This window comes from Nematostella vectensis, chromosome 9, assembly GCF_932526225.1.
Source record: "Nematostella vectensis chromosome 9, jaNemVect1.1, whole genome shotgun sequence".
Classification (NCBI taxonomy): domain Eukaryota; kingdom Metazoa; phylum Cnidaria; class Anthozoa; order Actiniaria; family Edwardsiidae; genus Nematostella; species Nematostella vectensis.
In genome coordinates, this window is record NC_064042.1 from 15,016,297 (window position 1) to 15,040,626 (window position 24,330).

A 24,330-nucleotide genomic window follows, 5' to 3' on the forward strand; every position below is an offset into this window, starting at 1 on the left:
CCAAAGCATCCTGGGATATAAATGGAGGCCATGGGAGTTTGAGCTGATTCGAGAAAAGGGAAGTACTTTGCTCTGTGAACTCGCTTAAAAAATTTCCCCAGAATGCCCTCAAACGACCAGCCACCGTCCTAGAATGGAAGCATAGAAACTTGTACACAATACTTTATATTTTTTTGGCGGCAGAAATTTGCAAGTATTTTCTACGGGGCGGTGAACTGTGTTTTCGGAGCAATAAACGATCATGAGCCTGCGAACGGGCGGGAAGAAGGAGACGAAGATGCGAATTCGGGCGTTCCCGGTATGTTTACTTTTCTAACTTAATTTATGATGCCGTGATTAGAGTGTTAATTCGTTGTTAGACCTAGGTTTGTTGATTGAGTCTGTTAAGTATTCAACTTCAGCCGCAAAAGGGCTTCGCGGCGAGCTCACTCTGAACCGTACGGAGTTTTGCAAGTCACACCACACAAACACAGACTCAACCTGTTTTCCCCTCAAATGGTTCTCGATTATGCCATCTTAAAATATTGTCCGTATAGTCTAACCTAAGGTGCCAGTGCTTGATTTTATTCATTAATATATTAAGATAATATTTTGGTTTTCCATCTCCAGCGAAGTGTCTGAAAAGATGCAAGAAATTAGAAAAACCAAAATAAGAGTGGAATTTTGTATAAGCTTAAATCTTGCATTTTTAAGGAGATCTTTTTGTAGCCATGAAAACATTTAGACTTTGTTCCTAAGAAAAAGGCAGAGTACTCTAAAACTGTAGCTGTCTATTTTTTAGTGATTTGCTTATTAAAATTCTAAGAATAAAGCCAAAGTTCACTCGGCAATGATACAAGAACAAACCTACCCCTCTCCCCTTTTACAAAAGTCACGAAAGGGCCTGTTTGAACTAGTCCTTTTAGGTGGAATTTTGCTTGCTGATGTCCTAAACTTGTGCCATCAATAACAAATTGTTCTATTAATAACAACAAAAACTGCACAACATTTTGTTGATTCAGCAAATAATATTTATATTCTATAATTTGTTTATGTGTCATTAGTGTATTGCTAATAATAATTTTATAAAAACTTTCTAAACAATCTGACAGTTGATTAGCTATATTTAATAACTAAATGTTTATTTCTTTGTTGTCTAGTTGAGTATTCTAACTAAATGTTTATTTGTACCTTGTCTAGTTATAGACTAATTTAAAAAATGGTTTCACCCAAAAATCCATGTGTTGTAATCTGCGGTGGTTCATGGGTAGCATATAAATGGCGGAATCCATGTATTTGAAAGCCTTGTGAATGATCATAAGAACAAGACAAAAACTTTTTATTAAGCATATTTGCTTATTTACTTGATACCCATGAAGCACTGCAAGTTACGATACACAGATTCTCCGAGTGTAACCTTATTTGAAATAGGTGTATATTCTAATACTAAATGTTTATTTGTTTCTTGTCTAGTTATATATTCTGACTGTTTATTTGTGTCTTGTGTAGATGACCATGGATGTATATTCTAATACTAAATGTGTATTTGTGTCTTGTGTAGATGACCATGGAGGTATATTCTAATACTAAATGTGTATTTGTGTCTTGTGTAGATGACCATGGATGAGAAGTATGTTGAGGACATCTGGAACCTGCTGAAAAATGCTATCCAAGAAATCCAGAAAAAAAACAACAGTGGACTCAGCTTCGAGGAGCTATACAGGTGCTGAAAATAAAAAGAAATGTTTTGCAACCATTGACCATTTTCTATTTAGAAGGTACCCTGGGTACCAGAGCCTCCGAGCTTTGCGGAGACAGTGATTTGAGTGAAGCGTGAGAGCCCCTGGTGCAACAAATAACTATGGTGCTATTGTATTCATACAAGATTTGTACTACGTCCTTGATTGGTCAATACAAGTTGCTATTGTAGTAGTATTCCATAATTGGAGGATTGTCTTTATTCCAATAAAACTGGTTTTTACATGGGAAAACACATACAAACAAAATCATTTTAGCGTAGCTGATGATCAGTAAATAAGCGGCGAATCTTTTAGTTGTTTACCGGGTGTTTCTGTGAACCTTGACTTTAATGCCGGTAAGGACAGGTGGACGAGTGAGCTTGCCTTCGCTATCCTCTCTAGTTGTCGAAAGCAGTTATGCAAATTACAGACAGGATTTTATTGTATCTGAGATAACGCTCAGCTCGATAAACGCTCTACAAGCTTCTTCTTTTTAGCCTTTGTTTCAGAAAACAAATTCAACTGACCTAGAACACACTTCAATGTGTTTTTGCTGCGCACTTGACTAAAATTATTTTGATTAAATTCCGTTTTTTGTGGAGTTCACTGTATCCACAAGTTGTTGCCTTATCGCCGCGGAACTTGTACGGGCATGTAGAACTAATGTGTAGCACAAATACAAACATTTTGACAGTTCATTCTTGCGTGGCTAAGAAACCCGTTTGTCGACGTCGCTAGCAACATAGTGAGGCTGGCTATCCGTTGCACCAGAGGCTCTCTAGCTTAGAGCAAATTGTTGTCGCTGCAAAGCTCAGACCCTCTGGAACCCAGGGTATTAAGAAGGGCAATATTGTTGCAATTCTCTAGCATATAATGAGTACATTACCAGAAGGGATGAGAGAACACTCCTTCAAAATTCACCTATCCAGCTGGGGTCAGCACCCCCTGACAATGCAGTTGCACTTTTGTTTAAACCATTGCTATTTGGAAATGCTTGTCATTCATTTTCTGAAATTTTAGCATTCAAGAGCTTCCCAAAATCTTAATGATGGTATGTGTAGGGTCTTAGAAAGAACTCTTTGTCTAAAATAATGAAATGTTCACCTCTATGCATTCAACGCCAAAACAAAGAGTCTTTTGCAGGATAGTTTATTACACCAATCAAAGGCAGATGGGTTGACTCAAACAATATTTCTTGTCAATCTTCCCCTTGGGAAAATAGTTAAAGGCCAGCTCAGTTATTTATCATCTTTTTTTCATACCACCGATCCTGAAAGCCCCCCCTTCCCTTTTCCTCTGCCTTTTCAAATTACATTATTTTCTGAAATTTAGAAATGCTTACACTATGGTACTTCACAAACATGGTGAGAGATTGTACAATGGGCTCAAGCAAGTAGTTACAGAGCATCTGGAAGACAAGGTGAAAAAGATATTTGTATCACTCTCTCAGTTTGATTGGCTTCTTTTGTTGGCTCACCTTGGTTTTGATTCCTGGTAGATTCGCAAAGATGTTGTGGCATCATTAAATAACAACTTCCTGGACACTCTGAATGCTGCCTGGAATGACCATCAGACATCGATGGTGATGATCAGAGATATCCTTATGTACATGGTATGTATTTATGTATAACATACCTTGGTTACAAAGCATTGACAAACATATAAATAGCCTAGAACTGAATATTCGATGACGATATGACAAAGATATCCAAAAGATATGTGACCCGGCAAGGGAAAAAGTACACTAGAGAAAAAGCGTTCAGGCTATGAACGAAAAATATCGTTCGATTATGCAGAACGCTTTTAGGATATTCAGAAAAATATCAGGTTTCAACGAGAAACGATCTCCAATTTTCAAGATCGTTTCTCTGAAGGCAATATCGTTTTCCGGACACAAGATCGTTCTTCCTGTTTTTAAAATCGTTCATCGCTGAGGTTAACACTCGAAGGCGAGAACGTTTTTCCGATTTTCAAGATCGTTTTCCCGAAGGAAAGATCGGCTTCACGAAGACAAGAACTTCTTTCCGGGATTTGAAAAACGTTCATCAGTGCGAGAAAATCCCGAAGGCAAAAACGTTCTTCTGATTTTGATAATCGTTACAAGAAATACAACTCCCGAACTTCAAGAGAACGATCTTACGAATTTTAAGAGAACGATCTTCCGAACTTTCCGAATTTTAGGGAACGATCTTCCCAACTCTAGAGCGTTTTTTCGAATTTGAAGGGGACGAACTTCCAAATAAAAAAAACGTTCTTCCAATTTTGCCCCGGGAACAAGATCGTTTATGAACGATATAACAAAGCAAGATCGTTCCCTCATTTTCAACAACATCGTTCCATCATTATAGAAAAAATGTTCGTTGATCTTCCAGATTTGCCCTAAAACGTTTTTCGCTAGTGTACATTTTCCCTTGCCGGGTCACATATGCTAAATGTTTCGAACAAAAAATTAAAACAAAACATATAGGAGTGCACACTTTTTTTCAAAATGTAGAAAATCAACTAATTAAGATATTTTTCCATCAAGACTTGCTCCTCAGAGTGGTTGAGTACAACTGGGAATGTGATGTTTTAATTAGGAGACCTCCAGTACTGTGCAGTAACTTAGAAGACTCTTGTTTCTGCTCTTTGTCTTTCCTAATCAGAAATGGCAAGGGTTATCTCTATGACTAGGGTGAATTGGGGATATAGAGTAGAGGGTTGTCTCAGCGCTGTGGATAGCCAAGTATTGGGATGTGGAATGCTTCTAGAGACATAATTGTTAAGCCATGAATATACGAAATGAAATGCATCCTGATTTGCAGGTCTGTTTCAGTTATCTGTGAGTACTAGGTTCCCTTACTTTGTTCTTTCAGGATCGTGTTTATGTTCAACAAAATGGTGTTGACAATGTCTATAACCTAGGACTGATCCTGTTCAGAGATAAGGTACTGTATCTACTAAACAATTTGTTTTGTATTTAATTATAGACCTAGCTCAATTTTAGTGATACTCCCTGAATGCATTATACCCTAAGTATAGAATCTAAATCTAGATAGTGTATTGTTTTCCCATCAGGTTGTACGATATGGAAATATCCGGGATCACCTCTGTCAAACGTTACTGTCTCTTGTGAGGAAAGAAAGAAGAGGAGAAGTGGTTGACAGGTAAGGTTATTGCAGTGTGGTTTGTCATAAGTTCTTTGTGGAAATGCAAATAACTATCTCAGCTTTCTACATTAGAAACTTTGAGTCACTCAGATAAAAATGTTAATGGTGGAGACGTTCTGATAAATACATAGCAGGCATTGTAGAAATCCTTTCCTGTACTATTAGGGTTGTGCTTGCCTCATAAGAATGGCCATTAGGAACACTTGTACTAATAACTTTGTTCTTGCCTCATAAGAATGGCCATTAGGAACACTTGTACTAATAACTTTGTTCTTGCATCATTAGAATGGCCATTAGAAACACTTGTACTAATAACTTTGTTCTTGCATCATTAGAATGGCCATTAGGAACACTTGCACTTATAACTTTGTTCTTGCATCATTAGAATGGCCATTAGGAACACTTGTACTAATAACTTTGTTCTTGCATCATTAGAATGGCCATTAGGAACACTTGTACTAATAACTTTGTTCTTGCATCATTAGAATGGCCATTAGGAACACTTGTACTAATAACTTTGTTCTTGCATCATTAGAATGGCCATTAGGAACACTTGTACTAATAACTTTGTTCTTGCATCATTAGAATGGCCATTAGGAACACTTGTACTAATAACTTTGTTCTTGCATCATTAGAATGGCCATTAGGAACACTTGCACTTATAACTTTGTTCTTGCATCATTAGAATGGCCATTAGGAACACTTGTACTAATAACTTTGTTCTTGCATCATTAGAATGGCCATTAGGAACACTTGTACTAATAACTTTGTTCTTGCATCATTAGAATGGCCATTAGGAACACTTGTACTAATAACTTTGTTCTTGCATCATTAGAATGGCCATTAGGAACACTTGTACTAATAACTTTGTTCTTGCATCATTAGAATGGCCATTAGGAACACTTGTACTAATAACTTTGTTCTTGCATCATTAGAATGGCCATTAGGAACACTTGTACTGATAACTTTGTTCTTGCATCATTAGAATGGCCATTAGGAACACTTGTACTAATAACTTTGTTCTTGCATCATTAGAATGGCCATTAGGAACACTTGTACTAATAACTTTGTTCTTGCATCATTAGAATGGCCATTAGGAACACTTGTACTAATAACTTTGTTCTTGCATCATTAGAATGGCCATTAGGAACACTTGTACTAATAACTTTGTTCTTGCATCATTAGAATGGCCATTAGGAACACTTGTACTAATAACTTTGTTCTTGCATCATTAGAATGGCCATTAGGAACACTTGTACTAATAACTTTGTTCTTGCATCATTAGAATGGCCATTAGGAACACTTGTACTAATAACTTTGTTCTTGCATCATTAGAATGGCCATTAGGAACACTTGTACTAATAACTTTGTTCTTGCATCATTAGAATGGCCATTAGGAACACTTGTACTAATAACTTTGTTCTTGCATCATTAGAATGGCCATTAGGAACACTTGTACTAATAACTTTGTTCTTGCATCATTAGAATGGCCATTAGGAACACTTGTACTAATAACTTTGTTCTTGCATCATTAGAATGGCCATTAGGAACACTTGTACTAATAACTTTGTTCTTGCATCATTAGAATGGCCATTAGGAACACTTGTACTAATAACTTTGTTCTTGCATCATTAGAATGGCCATTAGGAACACTTGTACTAATAACTTTGTTCTTGCATCATTAGAATGGCCATTAGGAACACTTGTACTAATAACTTTGTTCTTGCATCATTAGAATGGCCATTAGGAACACTTGTACTAATAACTTTGTTCTTGCATCATTAGAATGGCCATTAGGAACACTTGTACTGATAACTTTGTTCTTGCATCATTAGAATGGCCATTAGGAACACTTGTACTAATAACTTTGTTCTTGCATCATTAGAATGGCCATTAGGAACACTTGTACTAATAACTTTGTTCTTGCATCATTAGAATGGCCATTAGGAACACTTGTACTAATAACTTTGTTCTTGCATCATTAGAATGGCCATTAGGAACACTTGTACTAATAACTTTGTTCTTGCATCATTAGAATGGCCATTAGGAACACTTGTACTAATAACTTTGTTCTTGCATCATTAGAATGGCCATTAGGAACACTTGTACTAATAACTTTGTTCTTGCATCATTAGAATGGCCATTAGGAACACTTGTACTAATAACTTTGTTCTTGCATCATTAGAATGGCCATTAGGAACACTTGTACTAATAACTTTGTTCTTGCATCATTAGAATGGCCATTAGGAACACTTGTACTAATAACTTTGTTCTTGCATCATTAGAATGGCCATTAGGAACACTTGTACTAATAACTTTGTTCTTGCATCATTAGAATGGCCATTAGGAACACTTGTACTAATAACTTTGTTCTTGCATCATTAGAATGGCCATTAGGAACACTTGTACTAATAACTTTGTTCTTGCATCATTAGAATGGCCATTAGGAGCACTTGTACTAATAACTTTGTTCTTGCATCATTAGAATGGCCATTAGGAACACTTGTACTAATAACTTTGTTCTTGCATCATTAGAATGGCCATTAGGAACACTTGTACTAATAACTTTGTTCTTGCATCATTAGAATGGCCATTAGAAATGCTTGCCAGATGCTGATGATCCTTGGTATTGATTCCCGGCATGTCTACGAAGAAGATTTTGAAAGACCCTTCCTAGAAGAGTCTGCAGAGTTTTATAAGGTAAGTATGGCCCTATGGATGGGTCAAATTTTCCATATGGTGCAGTACATTCCTGGCCGATGCATTGAAAATGAAGAATACAATGTCTAGAGTCAGGATGACCGAATTATTCAAGGTTCAGTACACATCCCAGGTTGTACTAATCACGGATACAGGCCTTACAGTGTGATGCGTACTACCATGATCATCTTGACAGTTTTAGAAAGTAAGCAAATAAGGATTGTGGAAATATGCTGTTTGGTTAGCATGAACTCCACTAGCAAACTAGGGTGGCAAAGTAATGCTTCAGTGCACACTGAAGTGCAACTTTTGAGAATTTTACAAGACCTATTCCCTGAATTTTTTTCATGTGATACTGTATTAGTGCACATGAACTTGTTCATGACTCATTGGGTTTTGTTGATGGTCTTTATCAGAATTATTATAATTATTTCTATATTCTTATTCATTTTGTGGTGTTGCAGTTTGGAGCTTGTATATTCATGATCTGTAACAATTTTCTCTGTTACAGATGGAAGGACAGAAATTCTTAGCAGAAAACAGTGCATCAATTTATATTCAAAAGGTAAGAACATGAACGCAAAAGTATTTTCAATCTTTCTTTTTCCATAATCCTATGACACCTTATACTGTAACACCTATGACTGTGTACCCCTCTCAGCAAGTCCCCGGTACGCACCTTAGTGTGATGGGATATTGAACACATGTACAGTACATAGTGCAGGAGCCCTCGTAAATACCATCCCTAACCAATGATTACTGAACCCCTGTCTTCACTTTTTCCAGCTTACCTGAAAACTTTTGTGTTTACACTACCCTTGAACCAGGTCTCTGACCCAGACTTAGTTCAAACATCATAGTTTTATGAGATAGTAAATGCAAATTAAATAGTGAACTTGCCAAATTTGCATTAATGTAGCTAATTGAAAGTAAAGTGACAATGAATCTTGTTTTATTGCTCTTCAGGTGGAAACAAGAATAAATGAGGAGTCAGAAAGGGCCAAGCATTATTTAGACCCCAGTACTGAAGAGTCTGTTGTAAAAGTGAGTACTGCACTGCTTTGAATACTCTGCACTCACTGTTCTTAGCCTTTTGGGGCTAAAATTGATCTGCTCTATCTCCAGGTTGTAGAAGAAGAACTAATCCGCAAGCACATGAAGACAATTGTAGATATGGAGAACTCTGGTGTTATACACATGCTCAAGCATGATAAAATAGAAGGTACATGCTGTATGATTGTGGAGTACAGTCAATACTCTTATCAGTGATGAGATAGAAGGTACATGCTGTATGATGGTGATGAGTACAGTCAATTCTCTTATCAGTGATAAAATAGAAGGTACATGCTGTATGATGGTGATGAGTACAGTCAATACTCTTATCAGTGATAAGATAGAAGGTACATGCTGTATGACAGTGATGAGTACAGTCAATACTCTTATCAGTGATAAGATAGAAGGTACATGCTGTATGACGGTGATGATTACAGTCAATTCTCTTATCAGTGATAAAATAGAAGGTACATGCTGTATGATGGTGATGAGTACAGTCAATACTCTTATCAGTGATAAGATAGAAGGTACATGTTGTATGATGGTGATAAGTACAGTCAATACTCTTATCAGTGATAATATAGAAGGTACATGCTGTATGACGGTGATGATTACAGTCAATACTCTTATCAGTGATAAAATAGAAGGTACATGCTGTATGATGGTGATGAGTACAGTCAATAATCTTATCAGTGATAAGATAGAAGGTACATGCTGTGTGATGGTGGAGTACAGTCAATACTCTTATCAGTGATAAGATAGAAGGTACATGCTGTATGACGGTGATGAGTACATCCAATACTCTTATCAGTTATAAGATAGAAGGTACATGCTGTATGACGGTGGAGTACAGTCAATACTCTTATCAGTGATAAGATAGAAGGTACATGCTGTATGATGGTGATAAGTACAGTCAATACTCTTATCAGTGATAAAATAGAAGGTTCATGTTGTATGATGGTGATGAGTACAGTCAATACTCTTATCAGTGATAAGATAGAAGGTACATGCTGTATGATGGTGATGAGTACAGTCAATACTCTTATCAGTGATAAGATAGAAGGTACATGCTGTATGATGGTGATGAGTACAGTCAATACTCTTATCAGTGATAAGATAGAAGGTACATGCTGTATGATGGTGATAAGTACAGTCAATACTCTTATCAGTGATAAGATACAAGGTACATGCTGTATGATGGTGGAGTGCAGTCAATACTCTTATCAGTGATAAGATAGAAGGTACATGCTGTGTGATGGTGATGAGTACAGTCAATACTCTTATCAGTGATAAGATAGAAGGTACATGCTGTGTGATGGTGATGAGTACAGTCAATACTCTTATCAGTGATAAGATAGAAGGTACATGCTGTATGATGGTGATAAGTACAGTCAATACTCTTATCAGTGATAAGATAGAAGGTACATGCTGTATGATGGTGATGATTACAGTCAATACTCTTTTCAGTGATAAAATAGAAGGTACATGCTGTATGATGGTGATGAGTACAGTCAATAATCTTATCAGTGATAAGATAGAAGGTACATGCTGTGTGATGGTGGAGTACAGTCAATACTCTTATCAGTGATAAGATAGAAGGTACATGCTGTATGACGGTGATGAGTACATCCAATACTCTTATCAGTGATAAGATAGAAGGTACATGCTGTGTGATGGTGGAATACAGTCAATACTCTTATCAGTGATAAGATAGAAGGTACATGCTGTATGACGGTGATGAGTACAGTCAATACTCATATCAGTGATAAAATAGCAGGTACATGCTGTGTGATGGTGATGAGTACAGTCAATACTCTTATCAGTGATAAGATAGAAGGTACATGCTGTATGGCAGTGATGAGTACATCCAATACTCTTATCAGTGATAAGATAGAAGGTACATGCTGTGTGATGGTGGAGTACAGTCAATACTCTTATCAGTGATAAGTAAGAAGGTACATGCTGTATGATGGTGATGAGTACAGCCAATACTCTTATCAGTGATACCCTCAGGGGCCTGGTAATGTATTTATATTAGACAATATATTTCTTTAATTCATTACCCCATGTGCCTGTTTAATTGGACATTGATATACGATTGTGTTCCAGGTCTGTGATGTTGTTCTAAGTTAGTTGAGAAGTAAAGAATAAATAGTCACCTAAACATTTTCTACTAAAAACTGTACTGTAACTAAACTGAAATTGTTTGAGTTACTTTTTGCTTTTTTGACATTTTATTTACTAAGCATTTGCTTCTGTTACTTGTCAGATCTGGCTAGAATGTATAGATTGTTCTACCGAGTCAAGGAAGGGCTCAAGACTGTCTGTGATTGTATGAGGGGCTATCTCAGGGAGCAAGGAAAAGCTGTAGTTGTTGATGAGGAGAGCGAAACTGCTAGGAATCCTATATCATGTATACAGGTAACCACCACAAAGGTCAATTGCATGACCACATTTGTCTTAGGGTTAAAACTGGGCAAATGAGAGATAAATCTTGGTGTTATCTATTCAATTTTTACTTTGTAACACTCCATGTCTGTTGTAGGCGATACAGTTGCCACAAAAGCCATTATCTAGTTCGTGCATGGAATGTAAAGTGTTCAATATATTGAGCAGATAACCAAGAGAACCATAAGTTTCATGTGTGATCCATGGTTGAAATAGAAGCAACAGAATATCAAGGTCTTGGAGTTTTAATGTTTCATTTTCTTCAATAGAATTTGTTGGAACTGAAAGATAGATTTGACCATTTCTTACACAATGGATTCAGCTCAGATCGTTTGTTCAAGCAAGCAATTGGATCGGTATGTTAACCAGCCTCCCTGATTACGCTTGTTTAAAAATACATAGCCGTAGCAGGCCTCAAATTATTGGAGGGGCACAATACAGCAACATTAAGAAAATATTGGGGGGGGGGGGGCACGGCCATGCCCCAACTGGTCATTTTCTTATAATTTGTGAAAATATTGTGGGGGGGGGGGGGGGGGTGGAACGTGTCCCCAGAGCCCCACCCCCTGCTACAGCCCTGTTTTAGAAGCATTCTTTCTCAAAGCATTCATTTGTTATTGAAGCATTCATTCATTCTAAAAGCATTCATTCATTAAAAGGATTCCTCCATTCTAGAAGCATTCTTTTTTGATATTCTTTGTGTCTTTTGAGCTTGACATAGTGTTATGTTGTTCCCTGCAGGAATTTGAATACTTCTTAAATCTAAATGGGAAGTCACCAGAATTTCTCTCATTATTTATTGACGACAAGCTCAAGAAAGGGGTAAAGGGGGTAAGGACATGTCTTTCATTTGTCCCCCTTATGGTTGCCACTATCGCTATTGACAATTTATTTTATCATTTCCAGTATTCAGAACAAGAAGTTGAAGTTGTCCTGGATAAGTGTATGGTCTTGTTTAGATTTTTACAGGAAAAGGTATGGCTATCTTCCAATGCAACACAACGTTTGTGATTTATATTAATAAGTCCTATAACAAACAATAAAAAAGTATATTTTGTTTTAGTTTTGAATAGAATCAAAAAGCCCAAACTGTCGCGATCTCGTACCAGGACAAGAATATAATACACAAAAACTGGAAATCGACTCTGCCAAATTTTCGTCTTTAATAAGACTTCTTCAGGGCAGACTAAAAGTTTTGGATATGATGTGAAAAAAATGTAAACTAAAGAACAAGAATCTTAGGTGCATCCCATAAATCCATTTAAATTCTTTCATCATGAAAAAGTGTGTCACGATTTCTTTGTCCAAAAAGTGCATTTTTACAATTTCTTTTTTTTCTTTCGATTTTTGTATGCCATGTTGCTTTTTAATTGTGACTAGGCTTTTGGTACTTGACACCACGTTTTACCAACCATGTTGTTACAACATTGTTTGATGCTGTATTCCAATAGATTTTAAATATATAGTAGTATATAGAGTACATTTAAAGGTTGTTTTTCTTCTATTGTCAGGATGTCTTTGAGAGATACTACAAACAGCACCTGGCAAAGAGGTTGCTTCTACAAAAAAGCGTATCAGATGATTCTGAGAAGAACATGATCTCTAAGCTTAAGGTTTGCCAACCTTTTCACTCTTTTAATTGTCCACACAATCACTTTTTACTGTTTTGTGCTGTGAACATCATCATAGAGTTTATTGCATGCATAAACAATAGGGGAATCACGAACCTTTTGACATGGTCTGGCAAAGTGTGGGGAACTTATATTACTTTTACAGCTAAACCAACATCACAATGAAAAGACACAGCAAATTACCAATCAGTTTGTTTTCTTGGTCTTTTTTGTAAATGTCACAACACATCGATAGTGTAACTTACCCTATTAACTGGTATCTAACTCTTACCTGATACTCATCACCTTTTGCAGACTGAGTGTGGCTGTCAGTTCACGTCTAAACTTGAAGGCATGTTCAAGGACATGACTGTCTCTCACACGACAAATGAAGAGTTCAGACAACACCTCTCCAACAGCCAGGTGAATTTATTTATTTCATGTACGGAGCAACACCACTTCAAAATAAAACGCTAAAAAATTTATCACTGTCAGCCCCTACAAACACCTTATTAACAGATTATTATTAAATATATTTAATAACCAAGGCGTCACTAAAGTTCCTTATTCAATAACCTTCTCTGTTTCAATTAACCATGAGCCCCACATCTAACATTGTTTTTTTTTTTACAGATCAATCTGTTGGGTGTTGATCTTATTGTGAGAGTCCTGACCACTGGTTTCTGGCCCACACAGTCTGGCAACCATAAGTGCAATGTGCCCCCACAAGCCCAACATGCCTTTGACTGCTTTAAGAGGTAGAATTTTCTTTGTGCTACTGGAACTCACATATTCTTTCTCAGCTATGGGTTTGCACCTTCATCACAGACTGTCTATTGTTTTGGACGTGCTAGTGATTCTGGAAATTGTTGTCTTTTTAGCAGACCATGATAATGTTAAATTTGGCATGTCCAACGCCGTAATGATGGAACTATCATTAAATGCCTGATTGTTTAATTATGAGAGAGTGATTCCTTCTGTACGTTTATGCCTCTGTTGATCGACAACATAATATTTTTGAAACATTCTTTCACACATGTTTTTGGCATAACCTCAGGGGGTTGCACAGCAGGGATGGGTATTCGTATGATTCTTTGTATATAAAGCAACACTGCTTTTTTTATTATGACCAAGTCTAGCATATGTGCACCCTTTGCGCCCACCTCTAGGTATGCGCCTGCTTTGGTAGCTAAACAGGGAAAACCAAAGTGACATCCATTGAATGTTCCTTAAACATATATGTCATTATTCAATAGCTGAGCTCTTGGACCATATAGTTTTACAAGTTTTACCTTGAGACATTTGTCACCTTGGCCCCCCTTATCACCTTGTAGGAATACGGATGGTGGACTGCTATAAATACAATAATGCATTCACTTTATCAGATTCTACCTTGGCAATCACAGCGGGAGGCAACTAACGCTGCAACCTCAATTGGTACGAATTCATTTTAACTTCAATCATATTCTTTCTTAGGACTAGGGAAATTCTTTATACAAAAATTCCTGAAAACTACATTATTGGGTTTTTATATCAGTTGTTGTTGATATAGTAATGAAAGTCTACTCCACCCTCTGTCATTTTTAGGGAACTGCTGAGTTGAATGCCACCTTCCCACCAGTTAAAAAGGTAATACATGATACCGTAACTCCTAGTGGTCAGAATTTTAAACAATCTTTAGGTGCTTTTGGGCGGGAGTTGAAGTTCTTTGTCCACATATTTGTCTGCTTCTAATATAGTTCTGATAGAGTTTTGTAGTTGAAAGTATTAAGAAGGCTTCTGTAGGTCCTTTTTTGTGAACTTAGTATAATAATGTGTTATCTGTTTTATTGTGTAAATGTTCTATGTCTGAAATAGTAAATGTCAACTAATTGTTTCAGGAGGGCGCTTCCCTTGGTCAGCGCAAGCACATATTTCAGATGTCATCCTACCAGATGTGCATCTTGATGCTGTTCAATAGTCAAGAGAGATGGACATACGAGGTATGACAATAACAAAAGCATTCAATGATTTAATAGAGCAATACAGCTCTTTTAGCAATTTGTTTTATATGAGTCTTAGAATAATTGTTTATGGAATTCCAGTGATAAAGTCTTACCAATGCTACCGTAGATTTTAAAGTATTGTAACGTCTACATTCTCAAGATTTCTCTGATCGTTCCATTATCTATGATGTTTCCACATTTTGGTGACCCTACGTTTAAAGTCTGGCATCATGTAGTACCATGTTGTATTTACTGCAGCACTACGCTAAACAGTCACGCTTATAGTTCATAACAGCCAACCTACAACAACGCAACCTACAGTCACAAATCTGGTATTAACACATTGACCCCTAAACCGGCCTGTACCGGCTTTGGGAAGTACCCACAACCTAAAAAATTCATAAATGCAAAATAAACACAACAAGATGAGGATACTCAGGCAGGATACTCAGGGATAAATGGTCTTGCAGATATGCATCCAACCAAGGTGTTGGCATCTACTCTTAAGCCAAATAATAGCACAGGTTCTTTGACAAATCTCAAATCGAACAAGGAGAGAAAAGCAGAATCACCCCTCTCAATAAAACGCTCAAAATACCACACAAGGGAAGAGAGATCAGCAAACACAGCTCAAGACACAAATAGATACCTTTATTCTGATCCTCCAGGTACATTTCCATGGCCTCAAAACACAATGTCCACTCCTTGAAGGCTTGTACAACCACGAAGATGTTTTTACATATTGCAAAGCATTCTGGGAGATCCAGGGGAAAATTCACGAGGGGAGGGCCAGTCAACACTTCTCTCCCCAAAGTCAGAAGTCTTTTCACCCCGAAGCCAAACAAATCAATTCCAGGTCATACGACCCAGAATAGCAGTGTAAACAATTTGGTTTCTGAAAAGACAACATTTAGGAGAACTGTGGTGATTCATTAGAAAATTATTTCCTCATCCAGGCAAAGCCAAACAAGAAAAAATCATCATGAATCCACCTTTGCTTGCAAATATCCATAAGCAAAGCACTCAATTATGCCCCAAAAGACTTCATGATGTCCTGAGACACTCTCCCAATATGCTCATAGCTGTATTTTTGTTGAAAAATACAAGCAACCATCAACTTGTGCTGGCTTCAGCACAACGACGAGGGATGAAAAGTGGGGACCGCAAAGCACTGTTGGAAAGCTTGGATACCGCTGACTAGGTGCAGCTGTGTTTGACTTTGACGGGCTGTATAAAACTCAGAATAGGGGGGAGGTATCTGTTTTCAGTCTGGTTTTTGTACATTCAGCTCAAAAATAGCCAGGAGTCAATGGGTTAAAGATTTCTTTAAACGTTTTCTCGAACATGCACTACTATCGAATAACCACTGCATATGTCGGCCAATATCTATCATTGAGGAGCACAACTCTCGAATTACCCATCCCGTGCGTCCTTCTATCGAGATAGCGGGATTTGGGAAAAAAATTATCTGGACAACGGTATTTCGGAGACTATTGTGGACCCTCATCCCGAAATTGTTTTTTCCCCTCAAATTTCCCTATCCCGATCGCTGTGGACCCTCCATTGATTAAGCTTGCTGTTAATGTACCAATACCATTCCTTCAGCTTGTCCTTTCTCATCGTAGGATATCCTCCAGCAAACCCTTATTCCTGAAAGGGATCTCAATAGAGCATTGCAGTCCTTAGCTTGTGGCAAGGCGACTCAGAGAGTGCTCTCCAAGGAGCCAAAAGGAAAGGACATCAGTAAGTAGATATCTAGACCACTTTTGCTCAGTAACTGGGATTGAGTCCCCCACTCCCACACCCAAAGGAAAAAAGTACCACGACCCGCGCAAGGCTTGACCCGCGCTAGGCTTTACCTCTTACCCTTAATATGGCTTGCTCCATTCGGATGCTTTCCATTTGCGTCGTAGAAGAAGGTATACAAGTAAGAGTTGAAGTTAAAACCTGGCTGAGTCAGGACGTAAACGCTGCAAGAAAATAAGGAATTTGCTAACTGAGTGTAAACGTCGGTCCCTTCCTTCCTATTTGTTGCTGAATATTATATTTCGAATCACTGCAAAGTTTCCCCCAAAACGATTGATTCTAATTGGGCCCTCTCCATCATCGAAACGATCCTAATTATCCCTCCGCTTGCCTTTTCCAGCGGCCACTGATGTGTTTAGCGTAAACGACCTCTTCACATCAAAACTTCACCGGGTGAAAATACAAACAGGTGAGAAACTGCATTTTGTTTACATTGGGGAGTCAAGTTTACATTAGGAGTCAAGTTCGATTTTGAACTTCATTACTGTACAATGAACCAATCATTTCTCGAGAGCCTTTAGCAAGAATCTTGACCTTTGATTCTTGTGAAACACAAAAATCTAATAAGTGTTTGTTATTATTCTGTTTCAGTCCTCGCTAAAGGCGAATCAGAGCCGGAGAGAAAAGAAACAAGAACTAAAGTAGACGAAGACAGAAAGCATGAGTATCCTTTTCAAATCATTACTGACTGCTAGTGCAATATATTGTGTTGATTCGACGTTGTTTTCTGTGATGGGGGTACAGATTAGATCTCATTCTAAACGGCTGTTTATCTAAAGAAAAAAAAAACAGCCTCGCGTGCTAGAAACGCTGGAGTATATGCTCACCTCTGTTGTTTATCAAAGAAGTAGTCTTTCTTGACACGAGTTTAGAATTGAAGCCGCGATCGTCCGAATAATGAAAGCACGAAAGAAGAGACCCCATAACTTACTGGTTGCAGAGGTAAGATGACTTGTAACTACAAAACGAGCACAGCCAATTAGAACGCCTACTCGATACGGAGGTGCGCAAACCTGCTTTGATGTCAACCTAGCCTAATCCTTGCTTCGCTTATTTTCTTGAACCAGTCATCGCCAAGCTTGGAAATCTCAACTACTCTTTACTCCTTACTCCTCTTTCTAGGTTACGGAACAACTGAAAGCTAGATTCTTACCGAGTCCACAAGTAATCAAGAAGCGGATAGAGGGACTTATCGAGAGGGAGTACTTAGCGCGGACCCCTGAGGACAGGTAGGACCGAATGGTACCTTCTTTCACAGGTTACCATGTTGCTCTGCATACCCCTGCCTGGTCACAACGTTCCTAGCCACGCCGATTCGCTCTCTGGAGAGAAGCTTACATAAACGAAATAATTTGGTCCCCGTTATACTACTTCGGCACCCTTTAATCCTCCATAATAAATATTTAAACGCTCACAAGTAAGATATATTTTACTTTCTATAATGCTATCCCAAGTGCAATCATGCGTAACGGCCACTATTTAAACTAGTAGAACAATGACCATCTAGCTAGTTCGTTACAACCACGCTGCTTCGCGGACATGACTCTTAATGGCAGAGACTAAAGCTCTAGAAGCTCCACAAGTGCCGCTTGAATAACTAGCAGTGCAACCGGCTGAGCCGGATAATGTTGCGGTGGTGAGTGTTCTCGTTCTTTAATGGCGTTGGGGGTTTATGGAAGTTTCTTATATTTATTGTACGAATTTGGTTTTGGTTTAGCCTTTAGCTGTATATGCCGGTGGTTGTGCTAAAAGAGTCATGCCCTATTTCGTCGGTGTTTATCGCCTTAGCCGTTATCGTATATTTTCAGTCATTGTTGGTTTCTTAGTTTTTCTCGCTCCTCGCCATTTTACTATTGTTTTCTCATGCTTAGCTCCTGTGTTAAAATTTACAGTCTGCTGTACATTATTTAGCATTCTATACTGTAATTTTTCTGTGCAGGTAATGTTCTTCCGTTTGCCATCCGCTGTGGTATTACATTTTAATTTTCACGTGGCCTGGTACATTCTTAGCGTAGTTTTGTATTCTTGTAGAGGTTTTGCACGGTCTAGTCATTCTTGCGTGTGCTTTATTTATTTTTACTATGGTTTTGGACTTGTTTTTAGCATTCATGTTAACATTTGTTTTGTTGGAGACTGTATTCTCGGTGGCAGGTTTTGTTTTGCCCGGAATTAAAAGAATACGAAATGCGAAAGTCTGAGGTTGTGGCCCGGACTAAGAAAATACGAAAGTCTAAAGTTGTGGCTCGGTGTTTATCGCATTTATCGCATTTTCCGTAATTGTTTTTTTTTTAGTCGTTGTAGGTTTCTTAGTGTTCTCGCTCCTGTCCATTTTACTATTGTTTTCTCATGTTTAGCTAATGTGTTAAATGTACAGTCTGCTGTACTTTGATTAATTTTCTATACTGTAATTTTTCTGTACAGTTAATGTTCTTCTATTTGCCGTATCCGCCGTGGTATTACATTTTAATTTCCACGTTGCCTGGTACATTCTTGGCGTAGTTTTGTATTCTTGTAGAGGTTTTGCACGGTCTAGTCATTCTTGCTTTATTTATTTTTACTATGGTTTTGGACGTGTTTTTAGCATTCATGTTAACATTTGTTTTGTTGGAGACTGTATTCACGGTGGGAGGAACAAAAACTATACGAAATACAAAAGTCTGTGGTTGTGACCCGGACGATGAAAATACGAAAGTCTGAGGTTGTGGCCCAGAGAGTAAATGTTTGTCCGAGGTTGTGGCCCGGACTAAGAAAATACGAAAGTCTGAGGTTGTGGCCCAGACAGTAAATGTTTGTCCGAGGTTGTGACCCGGACGATGAAAATATGAAAGTCTGAGGTTGTGGCCCAGAGAGTAAATGTTTGTCCGAGGTTGTGGCCCGGACAGCATGAGGTTGTGGCCCGGACTAAGAAAATACGAAAGTCTGAGGTTGTGGCCCGGACTAAGAAAATACGAAAGTCTGAGGTTGTGGCCCAGGCAGTAAATGTTTGTCCGAGGTTGTGGCCCGGACTATGAAAATACGAAAGTCTGAGGTTGTGGCCCGGACTAAGAAAATACGAAAGTCTGAGGTTGTGGCCCAGACAGTAAATGTTTGTCCGAGGTTGTGGCACGGACTATGAAAATACGAAAGTCTGAGGTTGTGGCCCAGACAGTAAATGTTTGTCCGAGGTTGTGGCCCGGACTATGAAAATACGAAAGTCTGTGGTTGTGGCCCAGACAGTAAATGTTTGTCCGAGGTTGTGGCCCGGACTATGAAAATACGAAAGTCTGAGGTTGTGGCCCAGACAGTAAATGTTTGTCCGAGGTTGTGGCCCGGACTATGAAAATACGAAAGTCTGGGGTTGTGGCCCAGACAGTAAATGTTTATTCGAGGTTGTGGCCCGGACTAAGAAAATACGAAAGTCTGAGGTTGTGGCCCAGACAGTAAACGTTTGTCCGAGGTTGTGGCACGGACTATGAAAATACGAAAGTCTGAGGTTGTGGCCCAGACAGTAAATGTTTATTCGAGGTTGTGGCCCGGACTAAGAAAATACGAAAGTCTGAGGTTGTGGCCCAGACAGTAAATGTTTGTCCGAGGTTGTGGCACGGACTATGAAAATACGAAAGTCTGAGGTTGTGGCCCGGACTAAGAAAATACGAAAGTCTGAGGTTGTGGCCCAGACAGTAAATGTTTGTCCGAGGTTGTGGCCCGGACTATGAAAATACGAAAGTCTGTGGTTGTGGCCCAGACAGTAAATGTTTGTCCGAGGTTGTGGCCCGGACTATGAAAATACGAAAGTCTGAGGTTGTGGCCCAGACAGTAAATGTTTGTCCGAGGTTGTGGCCCGGACTATGAAAATACGAAAGTCTGGGGTTGTGGCCCAGACAGTAAATGTTTATTCGAGGTTGTGGCCCGGACTAAGAAAATACGAAAGTCTGAGGTTGTGGCCCAGACAGTAAACGTTTGTCCGAGGTTGTGGCACGGACTATGAAAATACGAAAGTCTGAGGTTGTGGCCCAGACAGTAAATGTTTATTCGAGGTTGTGGCCCGGACTAAGAAAATACGAAAGTCTGAGGTTGTGGCCCAGACAGTAAATGTTTGTCCGAGGTTGTGGCACGGACTATGAAAATACGAAAGTCTGAGGTTGTGGCCCGGACTAAGAAAATACGAAAGTCTGAGGTTGTGGCCCGGACTAAGAAAATACGAAAGTCTGAGGTTGTGGCCCAGACAGTAAATGTTTGTCCGAGGTTATGGCCCGGACTAAGAAAATACGAAAGTCTGAGGTTGTGGCCCAGACAGTAAATGTTTGTCCGAGGTTGTGGCATGGACTATGAAAATACGAAAGTCTGAGGTTGTGGCCCAGACAGTAAATGTTTGTCCGAGGTTGTGGCCCGGACTATGAAAATACGAAAGTCTGAGGTTGTGGCCCAGACAGTAAATGTTTGTCCGAGGTTGTGGCCCGGACTATGAAAATACGAAAGTCTGAGGTTGTGGCCCAGACAGTAAATGTTTGTCCGAGGTTGTGGCCCGGACTATGAAAATACGAAAGTCTGGGGTTGTGGCCCAGACAGTAAATGTTTGTTCGACGTTGTGGCCCGGACAGTATGAGGTTGTGGCCCGGACTAAGAAAATACGAAAGTCTGAGGTTGTGGCCCTGACTAAGAAAATACGAAAGTCTGAGGTTGTGGCCCAGACAGTAAATGTTTGTCCGAGGTTGTGGCACGGACTATGAAAATACAAAAGTCTGAGGTTGTGGCCCGGACTAAGAAAATACGTAAGTCTGAGGTTGTGGCCCGGACTAAGAAAATACGAAAGTCTGAGGTTGTGGCCCGGACTAAAAAAATACGAAAGTCTGAGGTTGTGGCCCAGACAGTAAATGTTTGTCCGAGGTTATGGCCCGGACTGCAAATAGCGAAATGAATCACTGACTTGTCTTGAATCATATACAAAAAATTGTGAACACTTCCTCAGAAACTATCCTGACGGTTAATTCTGGTGACTTTAACCCTGCCAGTACTTGACTAAAAGAGAACTTTGTCAGATCCAAATGTGGATTGAAACAGATTATTACTGTTCTCAACAGAGATTCAGGCATCTTTGGTTGGTGCCTCACTAATAGGCTTGAACTATTCAAGTCAACTTCTCAACTTCCTAAGTTGGGGAGTAGTAACCACTACACTATCTATATTTCACCGAACAAGTCTGAGACTCAGATAGCAGTCAAACAAACATTTTGGTCATGGGACTTACGACCTAGCAGATTAAGGGCCTTTGGGAGGCGGATAACCTCTTTCACTTGGGACAATATCATGAGTCTTCCTTGTGCTGAGGATAAATTTGTTGCGTTTTACAATCTGATCACTTCAGCTGTCGATGCCTATTTACCACTTACAAAGATCAAGCTGTGTAGTAATAGCACTGGTGGGGTGAAGTCAAAGCTATTGGAGGGCTGACCGAATCTTGTGACTGGTGACATTAATTGTTAGATCCTAATATACCTACCTTACACTCATTGTGTGAGAAGTTCTTCTATTGGTTAACTGAGGACTTCTCTCCACTTGAACCACCAACTGATAAATGTCAAGACCCTGTCTCAAGCGATCTAGTGAACTTGTGTCCACTAGGAAAGTATTCCAAGCTCTAAGGGGCATTAAGATCAAGAAATCCCCTGGTCCAGCCTGTGATAAGCGATCATCTGTATATGTCCAGTCTGCAGGGGGGGTATGTTCCTGAGAGGATCAAGAAGTTTATTGTGCACCCATTACACAAGTGCAGCCCCCCGAACGAGGACCTTGGATCAATTACCCTCATTCCCCAGTTGCCCAAAGTCCTGGAAGGCTTTGCAATAGACTCCTTGTTAGTACAGGTACTGTAATTTACAAACTTGATCTAAAGCAGTTTTCTGTGAGTGGATAATCGACCACCCAGGCTTTTGGATACTTTATTCATAGTATTTTGGAATCTCTAGATAGTAGAGAGAACTTTGCTCGAGTTTTCTTTGCAGACTTCTTAAAAGGTTTCGGTTTAGTTGACCACACTGTGTTAATAAGAGAGCTTAACATCCTAGGTGTAAAAAGCCATCTTGCTCAATGGATAGGGGCTTTTCTAACAGCTAGACCTCAAAGTTAATATTTGCGATACAGTATCTTCTAGACCAAAAGGGAACAATATGGGCTTGATCGTCTACTTTCATTGAATGGGATAAAAACTATAGAAAGAAGGAAAACAGTCAACTACCAAAAAACGTGTTTCCCGCTATACGTCATATACACAACCGGTCTTAAGTTTTATCTTAATATGCAAACAAAAATATCTATAATTTAATACTCATTATGTATACTATAGTTCTTTTTACTATTTATGAAATCTAACGTCCTTCACACTGTCGGCCTAGACTAGCTAAGCTATTTGCCGACAGTGTGTCTATGTAAAATATTATTTGTAAAAGAAAATAAAAAACTGTTCTGTTCTAAAAAACTGTTCTGTTCTGTTCTTATCTTTTGTATTCGTTTGCAGGAAAGTCTACCTCTACGTGGCATGATCAGGTCAGAGCTTTCCAAACTTAGTTGTGTAATGTTTGAAGACCCTAAATCTTGCTCAAGACCTCCTGCCAAGACCACACTAATAGAAAAGCACGCTCGCCATCTCGTAACACTTGCGTGACACTGACACGCTTCTTCTAGATTGCGCGACACGAGGGACACATTCCGTGGCTTGTGTGACAAAGCCACGCTTCTTGGAATTGCGTGACAGAAGGACATATATCGTGATTAGCGTGAGACACTGCCACGCTTCTTGGAATTGCGTGACGCGAAAAGCATAATTCGTGACACAAGGACATGATAGAATGCAGTATTTACAGAGACACAATCTTCCAAGCACAGTCACGCGACCCAAGGCAAAGATAGAAAATATGTTGAGCGTGACATTAATGCTTGACATGGAATGTCTAGTGCGTGAGGTAGTGATAATTCTGTTGCGGTAAACGTTATCTAGGTGACGTGTCAGCGGTGTGCGGGCTGTGAATAAGACGTGCGTGACTTCATAGGGACTTCCGTGACCACAAAAGGGTTGTGTGGCCAGTATCCCGGATGTAGCGTTGATGTGCGCTCATCGCTTGTGGACGGCGGAGCATTTTTTTCAGTGATAACGTCAAGAAGAAAAGGGTCACCTCCATCGCATTGGCAGCACATACACCTATTTCAATAAAGGTTGTCAGTGCAAACGGCAAATGGCGGTTGACAAGTGGCATTTCTACGATCGAAAGGACCCATGGATCCCAAAATATTTACTCCTGAGTCAGAAAAATATAAATAAGACATACGCCTATCCATTAAATTTAATTGATATATGGTTCTGACATCGCTTGAGTTTATTTACCACCTTCATTTTTACAAATAATTACTACCCAAAGGCCCCTTTTGGTAGAACTGCCATTTGGCCATTGCCATCCGCCGTTTGCGCTGACAACCTTTATTGAGACCGTATTGCAATCTCTTGAAATTACTAGGCTTAATTTTAACAAAGTTTGTATATGAAATTGAGGTTATGTTAAAAACTGTAATAAATGGATTCTTGCGATTTCGTATGCAAGATGGTACAAGTGTTGTTTCTTATTATTTTACAACAACAACAAAATAATTTTATATAATAAATATACACAAATGTTTAAGCCGAACCGCTATTCGAGGCGGGAGGCCAGTATTCAGAATATAATATAAAAGAAAGTGAGGTTTTTTTTTTCACGCAAGTCTTTTTTTAATGTTCATCTTCGTGTTTCTTCTTTCATTCCCCCTTCCCTTTTTTAATTTATTTTTATTTTTTACCCCTTGTAGTAGCTATTCCTAGCTAATTTGCGCTTCCAGGGCCAGATGTAGATCTGCG

At 39.0% G+C, this 24,330-nt stretch overlaps 1 protein-coding gene and 1 long non-coding RNA gene across 21 annotated transcripts; both read left to right on the plus strand.

The window, feature by feature from the left end:
- The first annotated feature begins 30 nt into the window (after nt 1–30).
- On the plus strand, nt 31–24,046 carry LOC5506629 (cullin-3). The gene is made up of 26 exons (XM_048733083.1): nt 31–298; nt 1,593–1,702; nt 3,051–3,138; nt 3,217–3,330; nt 4,574–4,645; nt 4,776–4,864; nt 7,453–7,567; nt 8,079–8,132; nt 8,534–8,611; nt 8,693–8,789; nt 10,890–11,041; nt 11,338–11,424; nt 11,810–11,899; nt 11,975–12,043; nt 12,580–12,681; nt 12,994–13,101; nt 13,312–13,436; nt 14,064–14,115; nt 14,266–14,307; nt 14,559–14,660; nt 16,289–16,406; nt 16,810–16,878; nt 17,061–17,133; nt 17,342–17,411; nt 17,592–17,698; nt 22,963–24,046. Exons 1-26 carry the CDS (start codon nt 242–244, stop codon nt 22,985–22,987), a joined length of 2,265 nt encoding a protein of 754 aa, XP_048589040.1. The 5' UTR covers nt 31–241; the 3' UTR covers nt 22,988–24,046.
- LOC116615606 lies at nt 17,705–22,893 on the plus strand. 20 transcript variants are annotated; one of them, XR_007313876.1, is made up of 7 exons: nt 17,705–19,267; nt 19,358–19,737; nt 19,838–19,941; nt 19,974–20,113; nt 20,350–20,453; nt 20,486–20,965; nt 21,056–22,893. It is a non-coding gene; the product is annotated as an uncharacterized LOC116615606 (long non-coding RNA). The 20 variants fall into 20 exon arrangements; XR_007313873.1 differs by having other exon boundaries at nt 20,486–20,625; nt 20,730–22,893; XR_007313867.1 differs by having other exon boundaries at nt 19,358–19,429; nt 19,462–19,737; nt 20,486–22,893.
- Nucleotides 24,047–24,330: the final 284 nt, after the last annotated feature.